The following is a 22,888-nucleotide window of genomic DNA, read 5'->3' on the forward strand; positions in this document are numbered from 1 at the left end:
GATTTTAAGGAATCATTGTGTAATAACTTCCTAGTGCCTACAGCTGTGCAAACAAAATTTGCACCAATTGTTCATCTGTTCACTAGCTATCACTGAGTGGGTGTATACATTTCTGATGCCCAAAATTTGCCCTGTTTTGAGCAGCTTTTTTGATAATATCACAGATGGTGGTAATAGGGTGGGAGGGTGGGGGTGGACGGTGGTAATAGGGTGGGAGGGTGGGGGTGGTAATAGGGTGGGAGGGTGGGGGTGGACGGTGGTAATAGGGTGGGAGGGTGGGGGTGGACGGTGGTAATAGGGTGGGAGGGTGGGGGTGGACGGTGGTAATAGGGTGGGAGGGTGAGGGTGGACGGTGGTAATAGGGTGAGAGGGTGGGGGTGGACGGTGGTAATAGGGTGGGAGGGTGGGGGTGGACGGTGGTAATAGGGTGGGAGGGTGGGGGTGGATGGTGGTAATAGGGTGGGAGGGTAGGGGTGGACGGTGGTCTTAATATACGGGTATAAAATGGAGTAAGAAGATGATTGGAATCCAGAGGCCAAGTTTGGGCTCTCCATGGCCCTCAAATTACTCCAAATTGACTGAGAACACTATTGGCGAGCTCTCTGTGAAGTCCCAGCTCACTACACACCATTATCACAAAGCCATGGCCATTTAATGGTGCCAATCTCACACTCGTGGCTTTGGCAGGGTTGGAAGAAAGCTGCTACAGAAACCAGACTTGCCAGTGCTGAAGGAAGTACAGTGTGAAATATGATAGTGTATTAGACCAGCAATCCATTTCTGGTAAAATCGTAAGTTTGATTTTGTGTGTGTGGAAGCCTTGTTATATGAAATCCGGTCACAAATTATGACACTATTGACAGAAAGCTTATTAGTAGCTATTCATAGAAAAACCAGATACTGTATTATACTCATGCATATGAAGTTTACAAATTAAACACAATATTAATTATTACTTGTACTTATTTGCTCTGGTTTCTTAAGAATTCATTCTTAATGGTTACAACTTACTAGAAATGATTTGTCTCAGCTATGCTATCACATGGTAGGTGTTGGTGCCATCAGTAATGAATGCTGGCCGTTTCCTCAATAAAGGCAAGGGGTGCTATTTACAAGGTCTTCAGTAAGAGATACCAATGCCTGATTTATATATAGAACAGGGCATACAACTAATTGAAAGGTTTTTTCATTTGATTGACTCAGCAATTAAAAGGCTCCTGTTGTTAGCAAATTATCGCATCACATTTTCTTTTTGCACTTTAATGACGTATGTAATTCTGTTATCTTGTATAGTGCAATTACAGAAACATACCATGTGACTTGGGATTAATTGCAATCTTACCACTGTATTGGGACTAATGTATGGCAAATCGCTAAGTGAATGTATTATTAACCACAATTTTTGAGCATTTCAATGTTTTCTTTGCCCATCAAAAGAACTTATCTTCACCAATCAGCACTAAAACTGTTGTTTAGGTCCAGCTATTATACACTATTGCATCATTTACCATAATGCTCTATTCAGAACCATATAATAGTGATTGCTTGCAAAGTACTATTAATTTGCATAATATGTGTACAGTGTACGTGTAGAGGTAGAAATATTTTTACCTATCACTTTTATTCATTTTCATGAAAAGTGCCATACCAAGTTCGTTTGGATGACGGAAACATGACATCTCAAGGTATTGTCGAGATTTTGTACAACAATAAATGGAGACCACTGTGTGATGTTAACTGGGGTATCAGTGAAAGTAATGTGATCTGCAGACAGCTTGGATACTCTACAGCCTTAACGCAATCAAGGAGATTTGAATTTGGACAGGGTGATCTATTCATACTTCAATTTATATGGTCATGTACAGGAAATGAGTCAAATATAGCTGAGTGCATGATATCAGGCAAATCTAATGATTGCTTTGCTGTTGGAGTAACATGTCAAAATGTTACTAGTAAGTTCTGTGTGTTTATTTATTTAATTAGAAAACCATTTAAGGGTACCACACTTATTGCAGTAAATATAAGTAAATATAATCTATTTATCTGTACACAGAAATACTTTTATGTAATATGAAGGAGTATTCTACAGACAATCATAGTTGAAACATAAAACAATTGCCCTTTGGTAATTGAACCTTCACAACAACAAATGAATTAGTCTTATCGGTAATTGAATTCATGTTCAACCCAATTGGGCAGCTGAAATAATGTGAAAAAAACAAGATATAGCAACTGCTCACTCTCTTTGCTCTACATGCATGCCTGTATTAAATGTCATTGTATTATCTTGTGAAATAAAGACACACGATAGTGTGTCGTGCGGTCCAAGAAGCCGGCGCGCCACACCGTGAGTATATTAACAGGAAGAAAAAAAACGCAATTTTCACACCTATGTAGCTCTATGATCCCTTATCCGATTGGAACCAAATTTGCTAGAGACGTGCCGCCCAGTTAGGGAAGTGTACATACCATATTTGAAGAAAATCGTTCCGGCCATTTCCGAGATATGAGCGAACAAAATTTCGTTTTAATTTCTTCGTTTTTTTCTTCATCTTCTTCATTTCGCACACTTCGCAAAATTCGCCATAAAACACGAATGCGTGCTCGGATTGGGCTGAAATTTGGCATACTTAAAGGGCTCATTAAGGCGGATCTCCGTACCAACTTTGGTAGGAATCCGATGAACATTCACAGAGTTATTACCGATTATTTGCGTTAAATAAGGTCGAAGGTCTGTCACACCTACAGGGTAAACACCTTGGAGGAATCAGTTGAAAATTGATATGTAGATGGAGCAACCATCGTAGGAGTGCCTTTTTGTGGTTTGAAAGGAATCGGGATAAAGACCATGGAGATATGACACAAAACCCAACCTGTGTCAAAATTACGCGATAAATTTTTATGAATATAAAAACTATTAGTTTTCTTGTCTATCAGGCAAACAGCTTAGAACAATGAGCTGAAAATCAGTATGTAGCTGGAATAATCATCATAGAAACTTCTTGCAGTAGTACAGAAGAATCGCATTACAAATCACTGAGTTATGATTCGAAAGGCAACTACGTGCAGCAAATGCGAGATCGAGATACTCTAATAGAACAGTCACCCTAATAAAGCATTCAGCTGCATGTATAATTTACACAGTTATATTACATTGCAAGTTATTCTGTAGGGAATTCAGCTACAAACACGTCACCCTGTAATCAGATCAGCTAGAAGAAGGTTCCTAATAGAGAGTTCAGCTACAAAGAAGCCATCATGTAGAGAGTTCAGCTCAAATAATTTACCCTGTAGAGAATTCAGCTACAAACAAATTGTCCTGTAGAGAGATCAGCTAGAAGAAGTTACCTTGTAGAGAGTTCAGTTACAAAGAAACAATCATGCAAAGAGTTTAGCTGCAAACAAATTACCCAGTAGAAAATTCCGCTATGAACAGATCACACTATAGAGAGTTAAGTTAGAAACAAGTCATCCTGTAGAGAGATCAGCTAGAAGAAGTCACATTGTAGAGAGTTCAGTTACAAAGAAACAATCATGCAAAGAGTTCAGCTACAAACAAATCACCCTGGAGAGAGTTCAGCTAGAAACAAGTCACACTGTAGAGAGATCAGCTAGAAGCAAGTCACCCTGTAGAGAGTGCAGCTAGAAGAAGTTACATTGTAGAGAGTTCAGCTATAAAGAAACTACCATGTAGAGAGTTCAGCTGCAAACAAATTGCCCTGTAGAGAATTCAGCTACAAACAAATCACCCTGTAGAAAGATCATCTAGAAGAAGTTACCTTGTAGAGAGTTCAGCTATAAACAAATCACCCTGTAGAGAGTTCAGCTAGAAACAAGTTACCCTGTATAGAGTTCAGCTAGAAGAAGTTACATTGTAGAGAGTTCAGCTACAAAGAAACTACCATGTAGAGAGTTCAGCTGCAAACAAATTTCCCTGTAGAGAATTCAGCTACAAACAAATCACCCTGTAGAAAGATCATCTAGAAGAAGTTACCTTGTAGAGAGTTCAGCTACAAACAAATCAACCTGTAGAACCTGTAGAGAGTTCAGCTAGAAACAAGTTACCCTGTAGAGAGTTCAGCTAGAAGAAGTTACATTGTAGAGAGTTCAGCTACAAAGAAACTACCATGTAGAGAGTTCAGCTGCAAACAAATTGCCAAACAAATCACCCTGTAGAAAGATCAGCTAGAAGAAGTTACCTTGTAGAGAGTTCAGCTACAAACAAATTACCCTGTAGAGAGTTCAGCTAGACACAAGTTACCCTGTATAGAGTTCAGCTAGAAGAAGTTGCATTGTAGAGAGTTCAGCTACAAAGAAACTACCATGTAGAGAGTTCAGCTGCAAAAAAATTGCCCTGTAGAGACAAACAAATCACCCTGTAGAAAGATCAGCTAGAAAAGTTACCTTGTAGAGAGTTCAGCTACAAACAAATCACCCTGTAGAGGGTTCAACTACAAACAAGTAGAGAGTTCAGCTAGAAGAAGTAACATTGTAGAGAGTTCAGCTACAAAGAAACTACCATGTAGAGAGTTCAGCTGCAAACAAATTGCCCTGTAGAGACAAACAAATCACCCTGTAGAAAGATCAGCTAGAAGAAGTTACCTTGTAGAGAGTTCAGCTACAAACAAATCACCCTGTAGAGGGTTTAACTACAAACAAGTCACCCTGTAGAGAGTTCAGTTAGAAGAAGTCACATTGTAGAGAGTTCAGCTACAAAGAAACTACCATGTACAGAGTTCAGCTGCAAACAAATTGCCCTGTAGAGAATTCAGCTACAAACAAATCACCCTGTAGAAAGATAAGCTAGAAGAAGTTACCTTGTAGAGAGTTCAGCTACAAACAAATCACTCTGTAGAGAGTTCAGCTAGAAACAAGTTACCCTGTAAAGAGTTCAGCTAGAAGAAGTTACATTGTAGAGAGTTCAGCTACAAAGAAACTACCATGTAGAGAGTTCAGCTGCAAACAAATTTCCCTGTAGAGACAAACAAATCACCCTGTAGAAAGATCAGCTAGACGAAGTTACCTTGTAGAGAGTTCAGCTACAAACAAATCATCCTGTAGAGGGTTCAACTACAAACAAGTCACCCTGTAGAGAGTTCAGCTAGAAGAAGGTACATTGTAGAGAGTTCAGCTACAAAGAAACTACCATGTAGAGAGTTCAGCTGCAAACAAATTGCCCTGTAGAGAATTCAGGTACAAACAAATCACCCTGTAGAAAGATCAGCTAGAAGAAGTTACCTTGTAGAAAATTCAGCTAAAAACAAATCAACCTGTAGAGAGTTCAGCTAGAAACAAGTTACACTGTAGAGAGATCAGCTAGAAACAAGTCACCCTGTAGAGAGTTCAGCTAGAAGAAGTTACATTGTAGAGAGTTCAGCTACAAAGAAACTACCATGTAGAGAGTTCAGCTGCAAACAAATTGCCCTGTAGAGAATTCAGCTACAAACAAATCACCCTGTAGAAAGATCAGCTTGAAGAAGTTACCTTGTAGAGAGTTCAGCTACAAACAAATCACCCTGTAGAGGGTTCAGCTACAAACAAGTCACCCTGTAGAGAGTTCAGCTAGAAGAAGTTACATTGTAGAGAGTTCAGCTACAAAGAAACTACCATGTAGAGAGTTCAGCAGCAAACAAATTTCCCTGTAGAGACAAACAAATCACTCTATAGAAAGATCAGCTAGAAGAAGTTACCTTGTAGAGAGCTCAGCTACAAACAAATCACCCTGTAGAGAGTTCAGCTAGAAACAAGTTACCCTGTAGAGAGTTCAGCTAGAAGAAGTTACATTGTAGAGAGTTCAGCTACAAAGAAACTACCATGTAGAGAGTTCAGCTGCAAACAAATTGCCCTGTAGAGACAAACAAATCACCCTGTAGAAAGATCAGCTAGAAGAAGTTACCTTGTAGAGAGTTCAGCTAGAAACAAGTCACCCTGTAGAGAGTTCAGCTAGAAACAAGTCACCCTGTAGAGAGTTCAGCTAGAAGGAGTTACATTGTAGAGAGTTCAGCTACAAAGAAACTACCATGTAGAAGTTCAGCTGCAAACAAATTGCCCTGTAGAGACAAACAAATCACCCTGTAGAAAGATCAGCTAGAAGAAGTTACCTTGTAGAGAATTCAGCTACAAACAAATCACCCTGTAGAGTGTTCAGCTAGAAACAAGTTACACTGTAGAGAGATCAGCTAGAAACAAGTCACCCTGTAAAGAGTTCAGCTAGAAGAAGTCACATTGTAGAGAGTTCAGCTACAAAGAAACTACCATGTAGAGAGTTCAGCTGCAAACAAATTGCCCTGTAGAGAATTCAGCTACAAACAAATCACCCTGTAGAAAGATCAGCTAGAAGAAGTTGCCTTGTAGAGAGTTCAGCTACAAACAAATCACCCTGTAGAGAGTTCAGCTACAAACAAGTCATCCGGTAGAGAGATCAGCTAGAAGGATCACCTTGCAGAGTGGTCAGCTACAAAGAAATCATCCTGCTTCATCTTTTCTTCTTCCTGTAGTAAAGAAAAAATGACAGGTTAAAAAGCCCTAAAGCCAGCCATAGGCCGGCTTTGGGGTATACAAATACAAAAAGAAGTGAAATCTAATCCAAAACAGCCAAGCTGTAAAAAAAGAGTGCGGCCCTGAGAAAGGCTATGGTGAAAAAAGATGTGAAATCCAAGGTGGCGGCCAAGAAATGGCTGTGATGGTAGGTTAATGGTAAAAATTTTAATAACAACAATTCAGGTGAATTTGGTGCCGCTTGGTCTTGGCACAAAATTCACCTGAATTGTCGTTATTAAAATTTTTACCATTAACCTACCATCACAGCCATTTCTTGGCCGCCACCTTGGATTTCACATCTTTTTTCACCATAGCCTTTCTCAGGGCCGCACTCTTTTTTTACAGCTTGGCTGTTTTGGATTAGATACAGTATATACTTCTAGGAATATGGCAAGTATGCATATTGGAAGTGTAACAATATTATCAATACTGTAAGGAAAAAGAATGTTGGCAGAAAAACAACTTTGGCGAATGAAGAGTTAGCAAAAAAAGCTTTAGCCAAGTCATGTGGCAGCACACTCAAAAGTGTACGGGCAACACCATGCATATGCTCCAAGATCTTAGAACATATATATATTCACACATTTTCTCCCACCTTTCTCAACACAACATCTTGTGTGATGAGCAACATGGCTTTCGCCGTGGTCGATCTTGTGAGACACAACTTCTACTTACTATCAATGACTTTGCTGAATCCTTAAACAACAATGGACAAACTGATGCAATTCTTTTAGATTTCTCTAAGGCCTTCGATAAGGTATCACACCAACATCTTTACCATAAACTACATCATTATGGTATCCGGGGCAACACTTTGGAATGGTTGAAAGATTTTCTTACTGGAAGACGACAACAGGTATTAGTTAATGGTGAGCAAAGTGACGTAAGTCAAGTGACATCAGGAGTTCCACAAGGAACCGTTCTTGCTCCATTATTGTTCTTATGCTTCATAAATGATTTACCAAAAAACATACTATCGACAGTAAGATTATATGCAGATGACGTCATTCTGTACACCCCTATTAACTCAAAAGAAGACTGTTACCAACTTCAGAAAGATCTAACTATTTTGGAAAGATGGGCAAATAAATGGAAAATGGCCTTTAATGTTAAGAAATGTGAATTCATCAGAATAACATACAAGAAAAAGCCTATATTTTACCATTACACTTTGTATGACACTGTTGTGCAGGAGGTGACGCACACCAAGTACCTAGGTCTTACTATTGACTCGAAGCTATCCTGATCTGAACACATTAGACAGATAACTAACAAAGCTAACAGTATCAAAGGATTTTTACAACGTAACCTTCATAGCTGCCCAATCTCGGTCAAAGTGAGTTGTTACAAGTCACTTATTAAACCAATCCTAGAGTATGCCTGTGTGGTCTGGGACCCTTATACACAAAAGGATATCTTAGCTATTGAATCAGTTCAAAGACGGTGTGCGAGGTTTGTGTATAATAATTATTCTTCATATGCAAGTGTCACAAACATGTTACAAAATTTGAATTGGCCACCTCTGGCTCACTGCAGAAACCAGCTGAAAGCGATCACAATGTTTAAGATCATGCACCAATTAATAGATATACCGGCTGATACCATACTCATACCAGCTCCATCTAACTACTCTCTACGAGGTCATTCAATGAGGCTGTTACAGCCAAACACAAGAGTAAACTCATACCTTAACTCATTCTTCCCTTCAAGTATAAAGATTTGGAATAACTTACCCAACGATTTCATCACCTGTTCAAGTTTAGACCAATTTAAAGCAAGGCTAGCTGAACATCAATTAACCACATAATTAATTTTGCTGATTTATTATCTGTGCTTGTATATACTCTTTGTAAGAGGTTTTGCACAGTAAACAATAATAATAATAATAATAACACCCTTACAAGCTTGCAACTGAAAAACTTTCTACAAGGTGAACTGTTTGTAGCTGAACTATTATAATATGTTGATAGTTGAACACTGCAGAGTCTGATCTCACTACAGGAAGACTTACGTGTAGCTGCAGTCTCTACAGGGTGACTGGTACTGTAGTTGAACTCTCGACATACAGGTAGTGATTTTTACTAGCTGAATGCTCTAATAGAGTGGCTTGCTGACTGCTCTAATAGGGTAACTGTAGTATCATTAGACTGTCTCGATCACGCTCTTGTAGTTGGATTTTGTTTTATAACTCATTGGCTTTTAATCCGGTTCATTTATACTACTGAGTTGTTTTTCTATAATAATTAACAGTTTGGCTGCTGGGGCCCACCCCTGGGAATAGTGGCAACCACCACTAGGATTAAATTACACATAATTATGTGCTCATATATATACATTTATTTACCTAGCTATCCACCCTTCCACCACACCACGCACTACATTGCCTACTCTTTTTCCTAATGCTAATCACATAACATTTTCTACAAAGCCAGTAGTATACATGACAATACACAAGTTCAGCAATCATGCAACAAGAACACAATGACACCGTAATAGCAAGTAACATTATATGTACATGAGATCATGTATGACATGACAATAATATTATATAGATCACATAATATATGATATAGAGAGGATGAGTTTGGATGAATAGCGGGAAACTGAGGAAATTATAGGGCAGGCAGTAAGTTCATCCATACAGAGGGTAGATGAATGGACATAGCGTTTCAAGTGATGATAGCAAACTGGTAAGACATGTCAAATCACAGCAGCAACCAAAATGACATACCAAGCTATGTCATGAACATTAGTATTGGCATCAATTGATAAAGCAGTGCAGCTACAAAACTAGCATCTAATTCACCAAAATTCCTCCAAATTTCCCCGGTTGCCCAAGCTTTCTGTACTCCACATATAAAAATTATGATAGTACACAGACAGTAATATTATTTTAGCTACTTTTAATAACCACACATAGCACAGGTATGTGCATGGATCATATGACACATCCCGATGGTATACACAAAATAACAATATCAAATGAGAATACGACTAAGTGAGCCTGTATGTGTACCAATAGTGGTAAGCATCTTACTAAGCAGAGTTGTTGCAGGACCAGCAAGGACTAATACTATGAGTACCAAGGAGTGTGCAAGCATAGCATAAGTATATAAGTATGAGTGCATGTACACAGTCGGTTTGCCAATTGATTGTATACAAGTGTCAGTTACCCGTACGCAGCAACAAATGTACACACGCATTAGAGAGCATTAAGTGAATCTGCAAACATTGATATGCATTTTGCAGTTAAGTAAGCAGAACATAACGTAAAAGCCCATAAGCAGTAGCAACCGTTGTATTCAAAGTTTGAATATGGCCAAGTACTACATACAGGCATTGATTGGTAAGCGTGAGTAAACTTGCTAAAGAGGTTGCATAATGCTATGTAATATAATTATATGCCTGCAATTATTCAGACGTGTAGCGGAATATTATATTGTATGCAGATGCTTTCAAGTTTAAAGATTAGGAGTATTCTTGTGCACACAAACACTATGCACTTACAAAGGCAAAGTGTAACTGAGCAGCACTGGAGGTAAGTATCCCTGAAACAAGCTGGTTAAAGATAGGTTGCAGAGGGCATGGAAAGACAATGGTACCTATCCTACCACTAACCAGGGAAACATTATGCACCCAGCCTCCTACACTAATGAACATGCACGTGCCTGAATATGGAGCATGCCTGCGGAAACAACAACCATTGAGCTATGTATATAGGTATGCAACAGTTGGTGTACACTGGAAATGTTACACATTACGTTAGCAACAGAATGAAATATTAATTGGATAAGGGTATAGATAGGTTGCAGAGGCATGGAAAGCTAGTGAAGGGTCCCTAGACAATGATACCTATCCTACCGTTAAACCATGGAAAAACACTATAGTAAAGTATTATGAAGGGATGTGCAACCTTGGTGTAGATATGTGCACCTCCTAACTGCATGTACAGCCACTAATGGACCTGCATATGCACAGGCATGGAGCAAGCCTGCAGGGAGTAATGCAGCCGAAGTGCAGTGGTCAACTACACATGTTTGATGCCATAAAGTTACTGCAAAATAACTAGCCAGTGGCAAATTTCACATACGCAAAGGTAGAAAAGGAATAATCCAAGCACGTCTAAGAGCTGCCATGCTTAAGGAGATAATATTATTGCTAAAAGAAAAAGACACTGTTGACCATAGAATTGTATACAAATATCCACTAGGTACATAATTACTAATAGAGTGGGGGGATTTTAATGTTGAAGTATTAGAGAGTGGTTACACAATTGTAGTAGTTCAATCATGGGAGTATAATGATGTCAGTGACAGTAATGAACTAGTAATGGTAGAATGGGATTAGAAAACTGAGGCAGTCACTGATTAGTGTAGCAGTTGCATTACATGAAAACAAGAGTTAGAACATGCCTGTTTGCAGAAGCAGAGATAACTCGCAAGACTATAGTAAAGAGCATACATGCGGTGGTAGCAATGTAATAGTGAAACACTTGCAGCAGAGTGGTAGTTCAATAGTAGTGGCAACAGTAATTACAGACATGCAGGAGTCATAAAATTCACGCAGTGATGCTTTGGTATATCATGTGGTTACATATCATGCAGCAGCAAGAGCATTGCACAGTTCTCAGCTAGTCTCCGTACTCTCAGTAGATCATGCAATAGTGGCACCCTCAAGTTCACAGCAGTGATTACATTTGTGTGGCCGCAATAATGTTTCATGAAGTGGCAATAAATTGTTTATGTGCTGGAACCATAATATACATGCAGCAATAGTAACATTCATGCAACAGCCACAGATGGAACTGGGCAACTGAGGGGATCAGGCTGGGATCACTACAGTTTAGGCAGTATTTGCATATCGACCAATTGATGACTGGGATATGTACGCTTTAACGGAAACAGTAATAACGGTTTTAGAGCAATAACAGTAGCAACAATAATATTCATGCATCGGCAGCCGCAGTAATAGCATTCTTGTAGCAGCGATATCATTCATGCAACAACACTCTCACTGCAGTAGCAGCAGCAACTATAGCAATATTCATGCAGCAGCAGCAGCAATACTCATGCAGCAGCAGCAGTAATACTCATGCAGCACATGCAGCACCCTCAGTGCAATAGCAGCAGCAGCAGCAGCAGCAGCAGCAGTAGCAGCAGCAGCAGCAGCAGCAGCAGCAGCAGCAGCAGCAGCAGCAGCAGTAGCAGCAGCAGCAGCAATACTCATGCAGCACCCTCAGCAGCAGCAATACCGCATTTACTTGATTAAATGCTGCACCTTTATAAAAGCCGAAGCACTAGAATGGTCCCACAATCGATTGGGTAAGTAATGGTTTAACATCGTTCATGAGAATCAAGTGGTAGGGGAGTTTGAATAGTTGCCGCATCAATTTTTGGAACTAAGGTAATAAACGCCATTGCATTTAATCAAGTAAATACAATATTCATGTAGGAGCACACTCAGTGCAATTGGCAGCAACAATAGCAATATTTATGCAGCAGCACCCTCAGTGCAATAGTAGCAGCGATAACATTCATGCAGCCGTGCTCTAGCTCTTAGTGAATCATGCAGCAGTATTCTCATTACATCATGCAGCAGCCATCATGCAGCAGCCATCATGCAATAGCGATGTTAGTGCGCCACCAGCAAGGTAACAATAACGGCAATTACCTTGACGTAATAGTATTACACAATAGCAACATACTTTGCATAGGGTAAAAGCACAAAATCCTCATAGACTTGCAGCAACGCGCGAGCGACCATCCATCATGCTAGATCAAACAAACAAAATTGATGACCCTACATAGAACGTGTTACCGGACATAGCACATGTTACCGGGAAAGTTTGTCAAGTATAAATACTTGCCCATTAGCTGTGATCCCATTCTCATCTATCAGCTGCCACCAAACTATACATGTGCTACATTTATACAGCAGTACTCGCAGCCAATTATGCAACAACAGCATATCATGCAACGGCACTCGCATTATGCCACAGCAGCATATCATGCAGCAGAATTCTCAGCCGAACATGTAACAGCCACATATAAAGCAGCAGCATTCTTCGTGCAGTAGAATTAGGCCGTTTACGAGCTTTAGATTTTTTTACTAGCAATATCTTGATTGCACCATGTGTGACCCTTAGCCATCACCTAGCCAGTGCTTGGTGTGAGTGACCCAACAGAAGCTGAATAGCAGGAGCACTTACAGCTGGCAAATCATTACAATCATTGACTTAACACATTATTATAAAAACACAATAACATTCATGTGACATCATCATGCAGCAATGCCTTATGTAATAGTAGCATGCAGCACTAACACTCAACTAAGGTATGAGTAACAGGCGTGGCATACCTAGCATATAGAATAAACACACAGCAAGATCTCATGCAAGATAAAGGCACGTGTTCAGTAGCTGCGCTAATGGTGAAAGTTTATTACACTCTAATACCAATTAAACTACTCAAACAAACAAGCATAACAGCTGTAAATACGGGAATAGACAAGCCTATAGAGGTTTATGACAAACTAGACTGGAAGCTTAGTAATGATACACCGCTAACCACGCGGACAAGCTTAAAAGCTGATGACACAACTAAGCCAGAAAAACAATTCATCGCAACGTCGCTTTAATTACGCTAAACTTCTTATAGGACATCCATGAGAACTGGGCCAGTATCGCACGATAGCCTTTCATCTAGTTGTAATGGTGCGATCAGTTTCGTTCAATTTAGTGCGCAGCAAGCAACACGTGCCACACAGGCGAAACAGGACCACTAGTGTTGCGTTGCGTACCGGGAACAGTGGTTGGTGAATGGGAAATGTGCCATTCAGACGAGTTGGGTGTGAGCCGAGCTACTATGGCCAGAGGTTCTTTGTAACAGCCTCCAGTCTGCGGAGTCCGTTGACAGGAACCAAGGTCGTCATCGCTGGAGGTCAATTACAATCGGTGAGCTCGTTCCTTACTAGAACTTTCCTTAGGCTAGGCCATTCACCTTTCGATAATGTGGTGTGTCACGTGACCGCAAACCTGTTAAACCAGTTATCAATTACACAATCCTGAAACCATTTCAACATTACTTCGCATGCTTAGATCATAGCGCACCTTTATGCCATAGCGTGCACTTAAGTCACAGCAATTATGTGCAACTTCTTATAATGCTAGGAAAAAGGAACTGTGGTCAATCATATCTCAGGAAATGGCTGTGGAAATTCCTCCAAATTTGGGATGTGGACTCCCCTATCTGGTGGGCACTTCCATAGTAAATTTAGGTCCAGGTCTCACAGATGCACATAAGTATGAAAATTGCATTTTCTTCCTGTCAATATACTAGGTCATACACATGCATGCGCTTGTCAGCCTTGCTGTGTTATAAATATATATTTAAAGTATGTAAAATGCAGTGGTCACTCCTATGTTACAATATTAAAAAAACAATGTGATAAAAATAGATTATTATTATCATAACACAGGGAATGCCTGCCAAAGATTAATGTTGTCTTGCACCACAACCTTGTAGTTTGACACATAATATAATAATGTACACAAGTGCCTTTAAGTTAATGCATGCCAATGAAGTTTCATGTATCCCACAAGTCAAAAGTATCACAGGAAGACAGGTTATAGATACATTTTGCAACTTCAATATAGCTGACAAGTACAAGAAGGCTGGGGATCAAACCTCAAAGTTTATTTAATAGTTATACCATGGCTGCGAGGGATTTTGCTGATATATGCACCCAAAGCCCGAGGACTGCGGGTGTATATATCAGCAAAGTCCCAAGTTCCCGTAGCATAACCGATATATACCACTGAGGTGTACTAAAAAAAAACGAACCATCCTTTGGTCCATTTCTTTTATAGAGTAGCCAAAATAAATCGATCATGGGTTTAGTATGTTATCCAAATGTTTAAAACGTCATTAATATATTACTATGCTTCAACACATAATGTTAGAAACCTTGCAATCGTAGGATGGAGTTTATATTGTTATTTTTTGTGCTAAGTTAAGCCAACTGTCTTCGCTATTGGGACAGTAAGTAAGTTATTATATCAAGTTAAGATCTTAGGACTGTACGTTACTAACCTGTTTCAGTGTAGCAGTAGTAGTTTTGCCATTCTGTGGTCTGTTTAAAGGCTGATACATGGTGGGTAGAAATATGCATCCACGATCACCCAAACACTTATTTTGTGCCTTCATTATCCTTTACTAACAACTAACTACTCTATCTTAGCAAATATATTTGGCTTAGTAACCACTACAAAAATGAGTCCCACAATACAAAGCTCTATGTCGCTCAATATATCGTTTCTTTGAACTGGCTAGGCATCAAAGTCATTGGCAAATCGCTTTCCCATGATTTTTCCTGTGAACGCCCATGCTAAAGTTGTATATTTGTTGATCACCACTGAACTGACAACAAATTACCAAATAAAAATACCACTGTCATTGTAAGGCCTCTCCATCAGCAGTGCATGTGGTCAATTATCCAGCCACAATGTCTGGATCAAAAAGAGCAGGAAGAGCTGCCCAACCCATTCACTACGTCATCATTCGTTACATCATGTACAGATACTGTAAACAGATACACACACACACTCACACACACACAGATATATATACATACGTACAGAAAGTTCAATACTTCAAGATTAGTTTCCTTGTACTACGGTGCTCAGCAATTATACCCACAGCATGGCGTGCCTGTTTCTTGGGCCGTATGACACACTATCATGTGTCTTGATAAGTAATAAGAAGGTTGGCTGTGGTATTCGGGATTAATAGTGCAAGCATTGGAAACAGGAAAGAATACAATAGTGCATCGACAATAGTTACTAAGCAACAGAAATTCAAAAATAATAACTTAGCAACCTTAGCAAAATTACAGTACCTAAACCTTTGCTAAGCAGCCACATTGTTTCTGTGCTATGGGGCACGTATCACTATGGTAATGCTAGTTGTCTAATTGGACACGTGCTTCCACACTATTTTAGCCAATCAGATTAGTATTGCAGATTTTTGTCAAGGAACCTTGACAAACAAGTTTTATACTAATTCTATTAGCTAATTGCTTCACGTATTTCAAAATAATATGTCAGGTTACTTCTGATGGTATTAGATTGCAACACATGTACTTGTTAGATTAACATTAGTGTATGTAGCTATAACATTACTTTAATTTCAAGTTGACCTTATTGAAATATTGCAATACAGTGTTACTGCAATTTTAAAGACTATTTTGTATAATTCATTGAAAGTGGGCATTCAGTCACCCAGGTCAGGCATGTCTAAGTAATCATAGTCTTAAAATTAAATGATGTAAGATGGAGAATTGTATCAGTAGCTATTACGGAATTTGGAGAAGCCATGAACAATAATTATTTTATTTGTGAACTAAGTGGTTGATTGCTGTGTTCTGGTATTATGCACAGTGTGCTGAGGTTGTTTACAGCAAACTGCTGGTGCCTGCACTTTAATTGCTGTACTTTATTGAGCCTTGAAGTTTCATAAAGTGCAGGTTGTATGAAATACAATTTACACTTAGGCTACAAAGTGTACTTTATGGAAACCAAAGTAGACCTTTTCATTTGATAATTACATTTAAACACTTTATATATTTTATCTTATTCTATAGAAAGATGTGTACACTATCCAACCTACCTTGATCTTTATAATCAAAAATGTGTAGAGACATGTCCAATAAATACAGCAGGAGTAGTTTCTGGAAGTGTTAATGATGAAACTACTGATCGTTTGAGGAACTGTGAACAAGGTTAGTGAACTACTGTAGCTGTTTTATTTTTATTTTTAACAATTTAAGGAAACAAAATAACAATAACACATTTTTTGGAAAGCCAGCTAAACATTTGACCAGGCCCATGAAAATAGGACACATGGACATACGCTATACCCTATAATAAAATTGTCTCCTAGTGTGGTGCTTGACTAGAATCTGGGTGGCCTGCTGATCAAGTCACAATTGGGTTGGCTTTTTTTCAGCCCTTGTCCAGTGTCATTTTAAGATGCTTTACTTACAGATTTTTGCTTAGGTTTCCAGGATAGTGGTAAACAAGTTGTACAGGCTCTGCCTTCTTTGTTCACCCTCCAGTGCCTAACTGGTAAAGTTGATAATAAATAAATAAATAAAGAACAGGTCATATAACGGTATTAGAAATAAATATTTTGACTTCACTGCTAAATCAATTAAAGGTAGTCTACAACAACCATACCATTGGGGTCTGTTTAGCACACCAGCATGCAAAACTTTAGGTGTGTTTTAGCATACCAACAAAGTGTTCTTTATAAAATGTTATTTAAACCACAATCGAAGTAGACAGTTCATTGTCAGATTGTAAATACTGTACATATTTATAAGGTTAAGAAGTACAACATCATTGATGTAGGTGTACCGAGTTTATATTGTGTTATATTTCCATTACAGTTGATTTCAGGTTGGTTGTCCACGAAACAAAATATCACATGACTAAATATGAGCCAATGTAAACGATTGTGAAGTTTGAGAATGCTACAAACCATTTTCATTGGCTCGAATTTAGTCATGTGATATTTTGTTTATCGTTTTCATGGACAACCGACCTGAAATCGACAGTGCACAGTACTTAGCTACATCAACCACTGTGTTTCTACCTTGGTGATAGGAATCTAGAAAAGGTGGAAAATGGAATAATGAAAGATCAGAAGAATTGAAAAATTACATTGCAAATGTTTTACCATTATTTATACCCACTGTAGGGATCCAGACATTATGCTCAAATAATTTGAGCATAATGATAGGGTAAAAGAATTGAGAATTATTCCAGCATTTTGAAGTAATTTAATCGCATAATTGAAGTATCCACATATGTGACCAGCTCTGTGAAAACTTGTCTTATAGCCTTTCCAAAGTTCCGAGTTTGAACACCATAACTCCTAATGTGACTGACCTACAGTATAGGCTTGAAACTTTTCCAGCTAATAACACTGTGTAAGGGCTATGTTCATGCCAAGTTTCAACTTGATGCCGTATTCATAAGTGAGGTTATGAGTTGTCAGATTTGTGCAATCAGAAAGGCTATAAGACAGGTTTTCACAGAGCCGGTCACATATGTAGACATAAGTTGAGACCGAGGTGCTCTAATAGAGCAGTCACATACTCTAATAGAACAGCCAGCGGACTAAAATAAAATTTACTCTATTGCAACCATGACTAAGGATTTGCTAACTAAAAGCTAGCTTTCCTGTCCAACAGAACAACATTTTTATAACTCCATAAGTTGCTAAAGATTATACATTATAAAATCAATTTTATAAAAGAAAACCTAGGAATAATTTGAGAATTATGAACACATTTTTGGAATATATAGTTAGAGCATACTGATAATTTTTGGAGAAATTTAGAATAACATAAGTAATTTTAGAGCGTAATTCCGTGAGGCATACTATATTCCTGCTAACTCTGGAGCGCATCTCCTTTTCAAATTATTACTATTATTTTCATGTGTGCTTTGAAAGATATAGGCATGGAGTTTTGTAATGAGAAGACATTCATTTCATACAAGTAAAAGTGCATGTACGTTTAAGCTAAGGTTTGGATTCAGCTTTAGCTAGATATTTCAGGTAGTGTTTTGGTTCAGCCTATATTCTTCAAAATTATAGGCTAGGCTGCTATGTTTACATTGTTTTGCAATTCAACTGTAGCTAAAATACATGGTTTCAGCAGCTGGCTGTGGTGGTGCAGATCTCCAAAGTGATGAACACCAAGGGCATAGAGAGGGGATTTCTTGACAGCCAACTAATTTATAAACTAACCTGCCTCAATAAGTGTACTATTACTAAAATTATTACTAGAGAGTACAAATACAATATACCCTAAGTCTTTTGCTGTGAGTCTCACTATCCCTCACAGCAGCAATAATAATTCAATTACGCTATAATTAGAGTACTATTATAATCGATTGTGGGTTAGAAATCCCATTGTAATATTCCTGGATATGCCTCTGAACTCTGATCTCTGTGAAAAGTGACAAGTTTGAACTCTGCAAGTTTTTGAGATAAATGTCTGCACATAACAACACTCAACAAGCCAACCATGTGTGTCATCTGCTTCATCTAGGTTCATAGAGTTTAAAATGTTATTGCTTATAAAACTAGACAAACTTTTGAAGAGAGAGAGCTGACAATTGGTACATTTTTCAAGGGAGAAGAACCTATCAGTTAAAACTGCTGAATATAATTTCAAATATAATCAACTAGGCATATCCAATGTAAGATTAAAGTGCTCCAATAGTGCGATCACCTTGTTATTGTTTAGCTACGTTTAAAGTTACATACACCGTAGTAGAGTAATTAGCTGTAATCAAGTGATGATGTGAGTATAAAATGCAATAAATTTAAATGTGTCACTCTAACAGAGTGTTCAGCTATACATAATAACCCAACCTGTGGAGAGGTATATTGATCGAACCTGTAATAAATTTCTGTGGGAAAAACAAGAGATGTTCATTGAAATCTCAAAAGGCACAATACATGCTACATGTGTCTTTGTTGTTGTCATGTAAGTTGAAGGAATGTTTTACAATGTGTTGTTTAGCCTCTAAAATTCATTATGAAGATTTCTGAATGTCAACTTTAATACTTCTGAGAAACTTTCTTGTTATAGGGATGTTATAGCTATGTTACCTGGCTAGAAACTATCTTGTTATATATAGCTAAGTTTAAGATAACTACTATCTAATCAAAAACAGCCAAGCTGTAAAAACAGGAGTGCGGCCCTTGAAAAGGCTATGGTGAAAAAAGATGTGAAATCAAAGGTGACGGCCAAGAAATGGCTGTGATGGTAGGTTAATGGTAAAAATTTTAATAGCAACAATTCAGGTGAATTTGGTGCCGCTTGGTCAATTGGCACAAAATTCACCTGAATTGTCGTTATTAAAATTTTTAACATTAACCTACCATCACAGCCATTTCTTGGCCGCCACCTTGGATTTCACATCTATTTTCACCATAGCCTTTTCAAGGGCCGCACTCCTTTTTTTACAGCTTGGCTGTTTTTGATTAGATTTCACTTCCTTTTGTATTTGTATACCCCAAAGCTGGCCATAGGCCAGCTTTGGGGTTTTTTAACCTAAATATTTTTCTTTACCACAGGAAAAAGAAAAAGATGAAGCAGATTTTATAAATACTTTAACTCATTCTGATTTTATCAGTAAATGTACAAATTATATATATAATGCATATATCAAGAGTTCATAATATAAAAAGAGAGCATATATTTATTACATGTCAATTAATCCCCACAGGATAATTTGCAACTGATCTCTCTACTGGGTGACTTGAAATGTAGCTGAACTCTCTACAGGGTGACCTGCTTGTATGTAGATGAACTCTTTACAGGATTCTCTCTACAGGATGACTTGACTCTAGCTGAACTCTCTGCAGGGTTATCTGTTTGTAGTTGAATTCTCTACAGGGTGATTTGTTTGCAGTTGATGAACTCTCTACAAGGTAACTTCTTCTAGCTGATCTGTCTACAGGGTGACTTGTTTCTAGCTGGTCTCTCTACAGGGCGATTTGTTTGTAGCTGAATTCTCTACAGGGTGACGTGTTTGCAGCTGAACTCTCTACATGGTGGTTGCTTTGTTGCTGAACTCTCTAAAAAGTGACTTCTTCTAGCTGAACTCTCTACAGGGTGATCTTTTCATAGCTGAACTCTCTACAGGATGATTTGTTTGCAGCTGAACTCTCTACATGATGATTTCTTTGTAGCTGAACTCTCTACAGAGTGATTTGTTTGTAGCTGAACTCTCTACAAGGTGACTTCTTCTAGCTGATCTCTCTACAGGGTGATTTGTTTGTAGCTGAACTCTCTACAGGTGATTTGTTTGTAGCTGAACTCTCTACAAGGTGATACTTCTAGGTGGTCTCTCTACAGGATGACTTGTTTCTAACTGAACTCTCAACAGGGTGATCTGTTCATAGCTGAACTTTCTACTGGGTGATTTGTTTGCAGCTGAACTCTCTACAGGTGATTTTTTTGCAGCTGAACTCTCTACATGGTGGTTTCTTTGTAGCTGAACTCTCTACAATGTGACTTCTTCTAGCTGATCTTTCTACAGGGTGATTTGTTTGTAGCTGAATTCTCTACAGGGTGATTTATTTGCAGCTGAACTCTCTACAAGGTGACTTTTTCTAGCTGAACTCTCTACAGAGTGATTGATTTTTTTGCAGCTGAACTCTCTACATTGTGGTTTCTTTGTAACTGAACTCTCTACAGTGTGATTTGTTTGTAGCTGAACTCCATACAGGGTGATCTGTTCGTAGCTGAACTCCCTACAAGGTAACTTCTTCTAGCTGATCTTTCTACAGGGCGATTTGTTTGTAGCTGAACTCTCTACAGTGTGATTTGTTTGTAGCTGAACTCTCTACAGTGTGATTTGTTTGTAGCTGAACTCTCTACAGGGTGATCTGTTCGTAGCTGAACTCCCTACAAGGTAACTTCTTCTAGCTGATCTTTCTACAGGGTGATTTGTTTGCAGCTGAACTCTCTACATGGTAGATTCTTTGTAGCTGAACTCTCTACAATGTGACTTCTTCTAGCTGAACTCTCTACAGGGTGACTTGTTTCTAGCTGATCTCTCTACAGGGTGACTTGTTTCTAGCTGAACTCTCTATAGGGGATTTGTTTGCAGCTAAACTCTCTACACGGTAGTTTCTTTGTAGCTGAACTCTCTACAATGTGACTTCTTCTAGCTGATCTTTCTACAGGGTGATTTGTTTGTAGCTGAATTCTCTACAGGGTGACTTGTTTCTAGCTGATCTCTGTACAGGGTGACTTGTTCCTGCTGAACTCTCTACAGGTGATTTTTTTGCAGCTGAACTCTCTTGCATAGTGGTTTCTTTGTAGCTGAACTCTCTACAAGGTTACTTCTTCTAGCTGATCTCTCTACAACATGACTTGTTTCTAACTGAACTCTCTACAGTGTGATCTGTTCATAGCGGAACTTTCTATTGGGTGATTTGTATGTAGCTGAACACTTTGCATGATTGTTTCTTTGTAACTGAACACTCTACAAGGTAACTTCTTCTAGCTGATCTCTCTACAGGGCAATTTATTTGAGCTGAACTCTACATGATGGTTTCTTTGTAGCTGAACTCTCTATTAGGTACCTTCTTCTGGCTGATCTGACTACAGGGTGACTTGTTTGTAACTGAATTCCCTACTGAATAATTTACAATGTAATATAATTGAGTAAATTATAAATGCAGCTGAATGCTTTATTAGGGTGACTGTTCTATTAGAGTATCTCGATCTCGCATTTGCTATACGTAGTTGCCTTTCGAATCATAACTCGGTGGTTTGTATCCCGATTTTTCTGTACTACTGCAACGAATTTCTATGATGATTATTCCAGCTACATACTGATTTTCAGCTCATTGCGCTAAGCGGTTTGCCTGATAGACACGAAAACTAATAGTTTTTTATTCATAAAAATCGATCGCGTAATTTTGACACAGGTCGGGTTTTGTGTCATATCTCCGTGGTTTTTATCCCGATTCCTTTCAAACCACAACAAGGCACTCCTACGATGGTTGCTCCATCTACATAGCAATTTTCAACTGATTCCTCAAAGGAGTTTACCCTGTAGTAGTGACAGACCTTCGACCTTATTTTACGCAAATAATCGGTCATAACTCCATGACTGTTTATCGGATTCCTACCAAAGTTGGTTCACAGATTCGCCTTAATGAGCCCTTTAAGTGTGCCAAATTTCAGTCCGATCCGAGCACGCATTCGTGTTTTCTGGCGGATTTTGCGAAGTGTGCGAAATGAAGAAGTAGAAGAAAAAAAAACGAAGAAATTAAAACGAAAGTTTGTTCGCTCGTATCTCGGAAATGGCTGGAGCGATTGTCTTCAAATTTGGTGTGTACACTCCCCTTACTGGCCGGCACCTCTCTAGCAAATTTGGTTCCAATCGGATAAGGGATCACAGAGCTACATAGGTGTGAAAATTGCGCTTTCTTTCTTCCTGTTAATATACTCACGGGTGGCACGCCGGCTTCTTGGGCCGCACGACACACTACCGTGTGTCTTGATTCTATTACTCCATGAAGGTACTTTTCATAAATAATTTCCATGATATTTAATGAATGAATTGGCATAAGATCCCTACTACATACAGAATAATGGCAAATTATCTCTCTGTCAATATGAGTCAGAGTTGGAGTACTTACTAGTGTACTAGGTACTGTATGTTAAATTTAAATGATAAGGAGAAGATTTAACATGATACTGCAAAACAACGATAATTTTGAGACACCAACCATGTCCAGGGGTGGATCCAGAC

General features: G+C 38.7%; 2 protein-coding genes across 2 annotated transcripts in view; one reads left to right on the forward strand and one right to left on the reverse strand.

The window, feature by feature from the left end:
• The window catches only part of LOC136268200 (uncharacterized), a 356,730-nt gene that overhangs the window by 205,984 nt on the left and 127,858 nt on the right, over window positions 1-22,888 (reverse strand). The gene's annotated exons all lie outside the window — the stretch shown is intronic.
• LOC136247349 (uncharacterized) overlaps window positions 1-22,888 on the forward strand; it is a 147,491-nt gene that overhangs the window by 43,410 nt on the left and 81,193 nt on the right. Inside the window, exon 5 of the mRNA XM_066038968.1 lies at window positions 16,180-16,317. Coding sequence (XP_065895040.1) covers window positions 16,180-16,317 — 138 coding nt within the window. The remainder of the gene's footprint in view (window positions 1-16,179; window positions 16,318-22,888) is intronic.

Source organism: Dysidea avara, chromosome 1, assembly GCF_963678975.1.
Source record: "Dysidea avara chromosome 1, odDysAvar1.4, whole genome shotgun sequence".
Lineage (NCBI taxonomy): Eukaryota > Metazoa > Porifera > Demospongiae > Dictyoceratida > Dysideidae > Dysidea > Dysidea avara.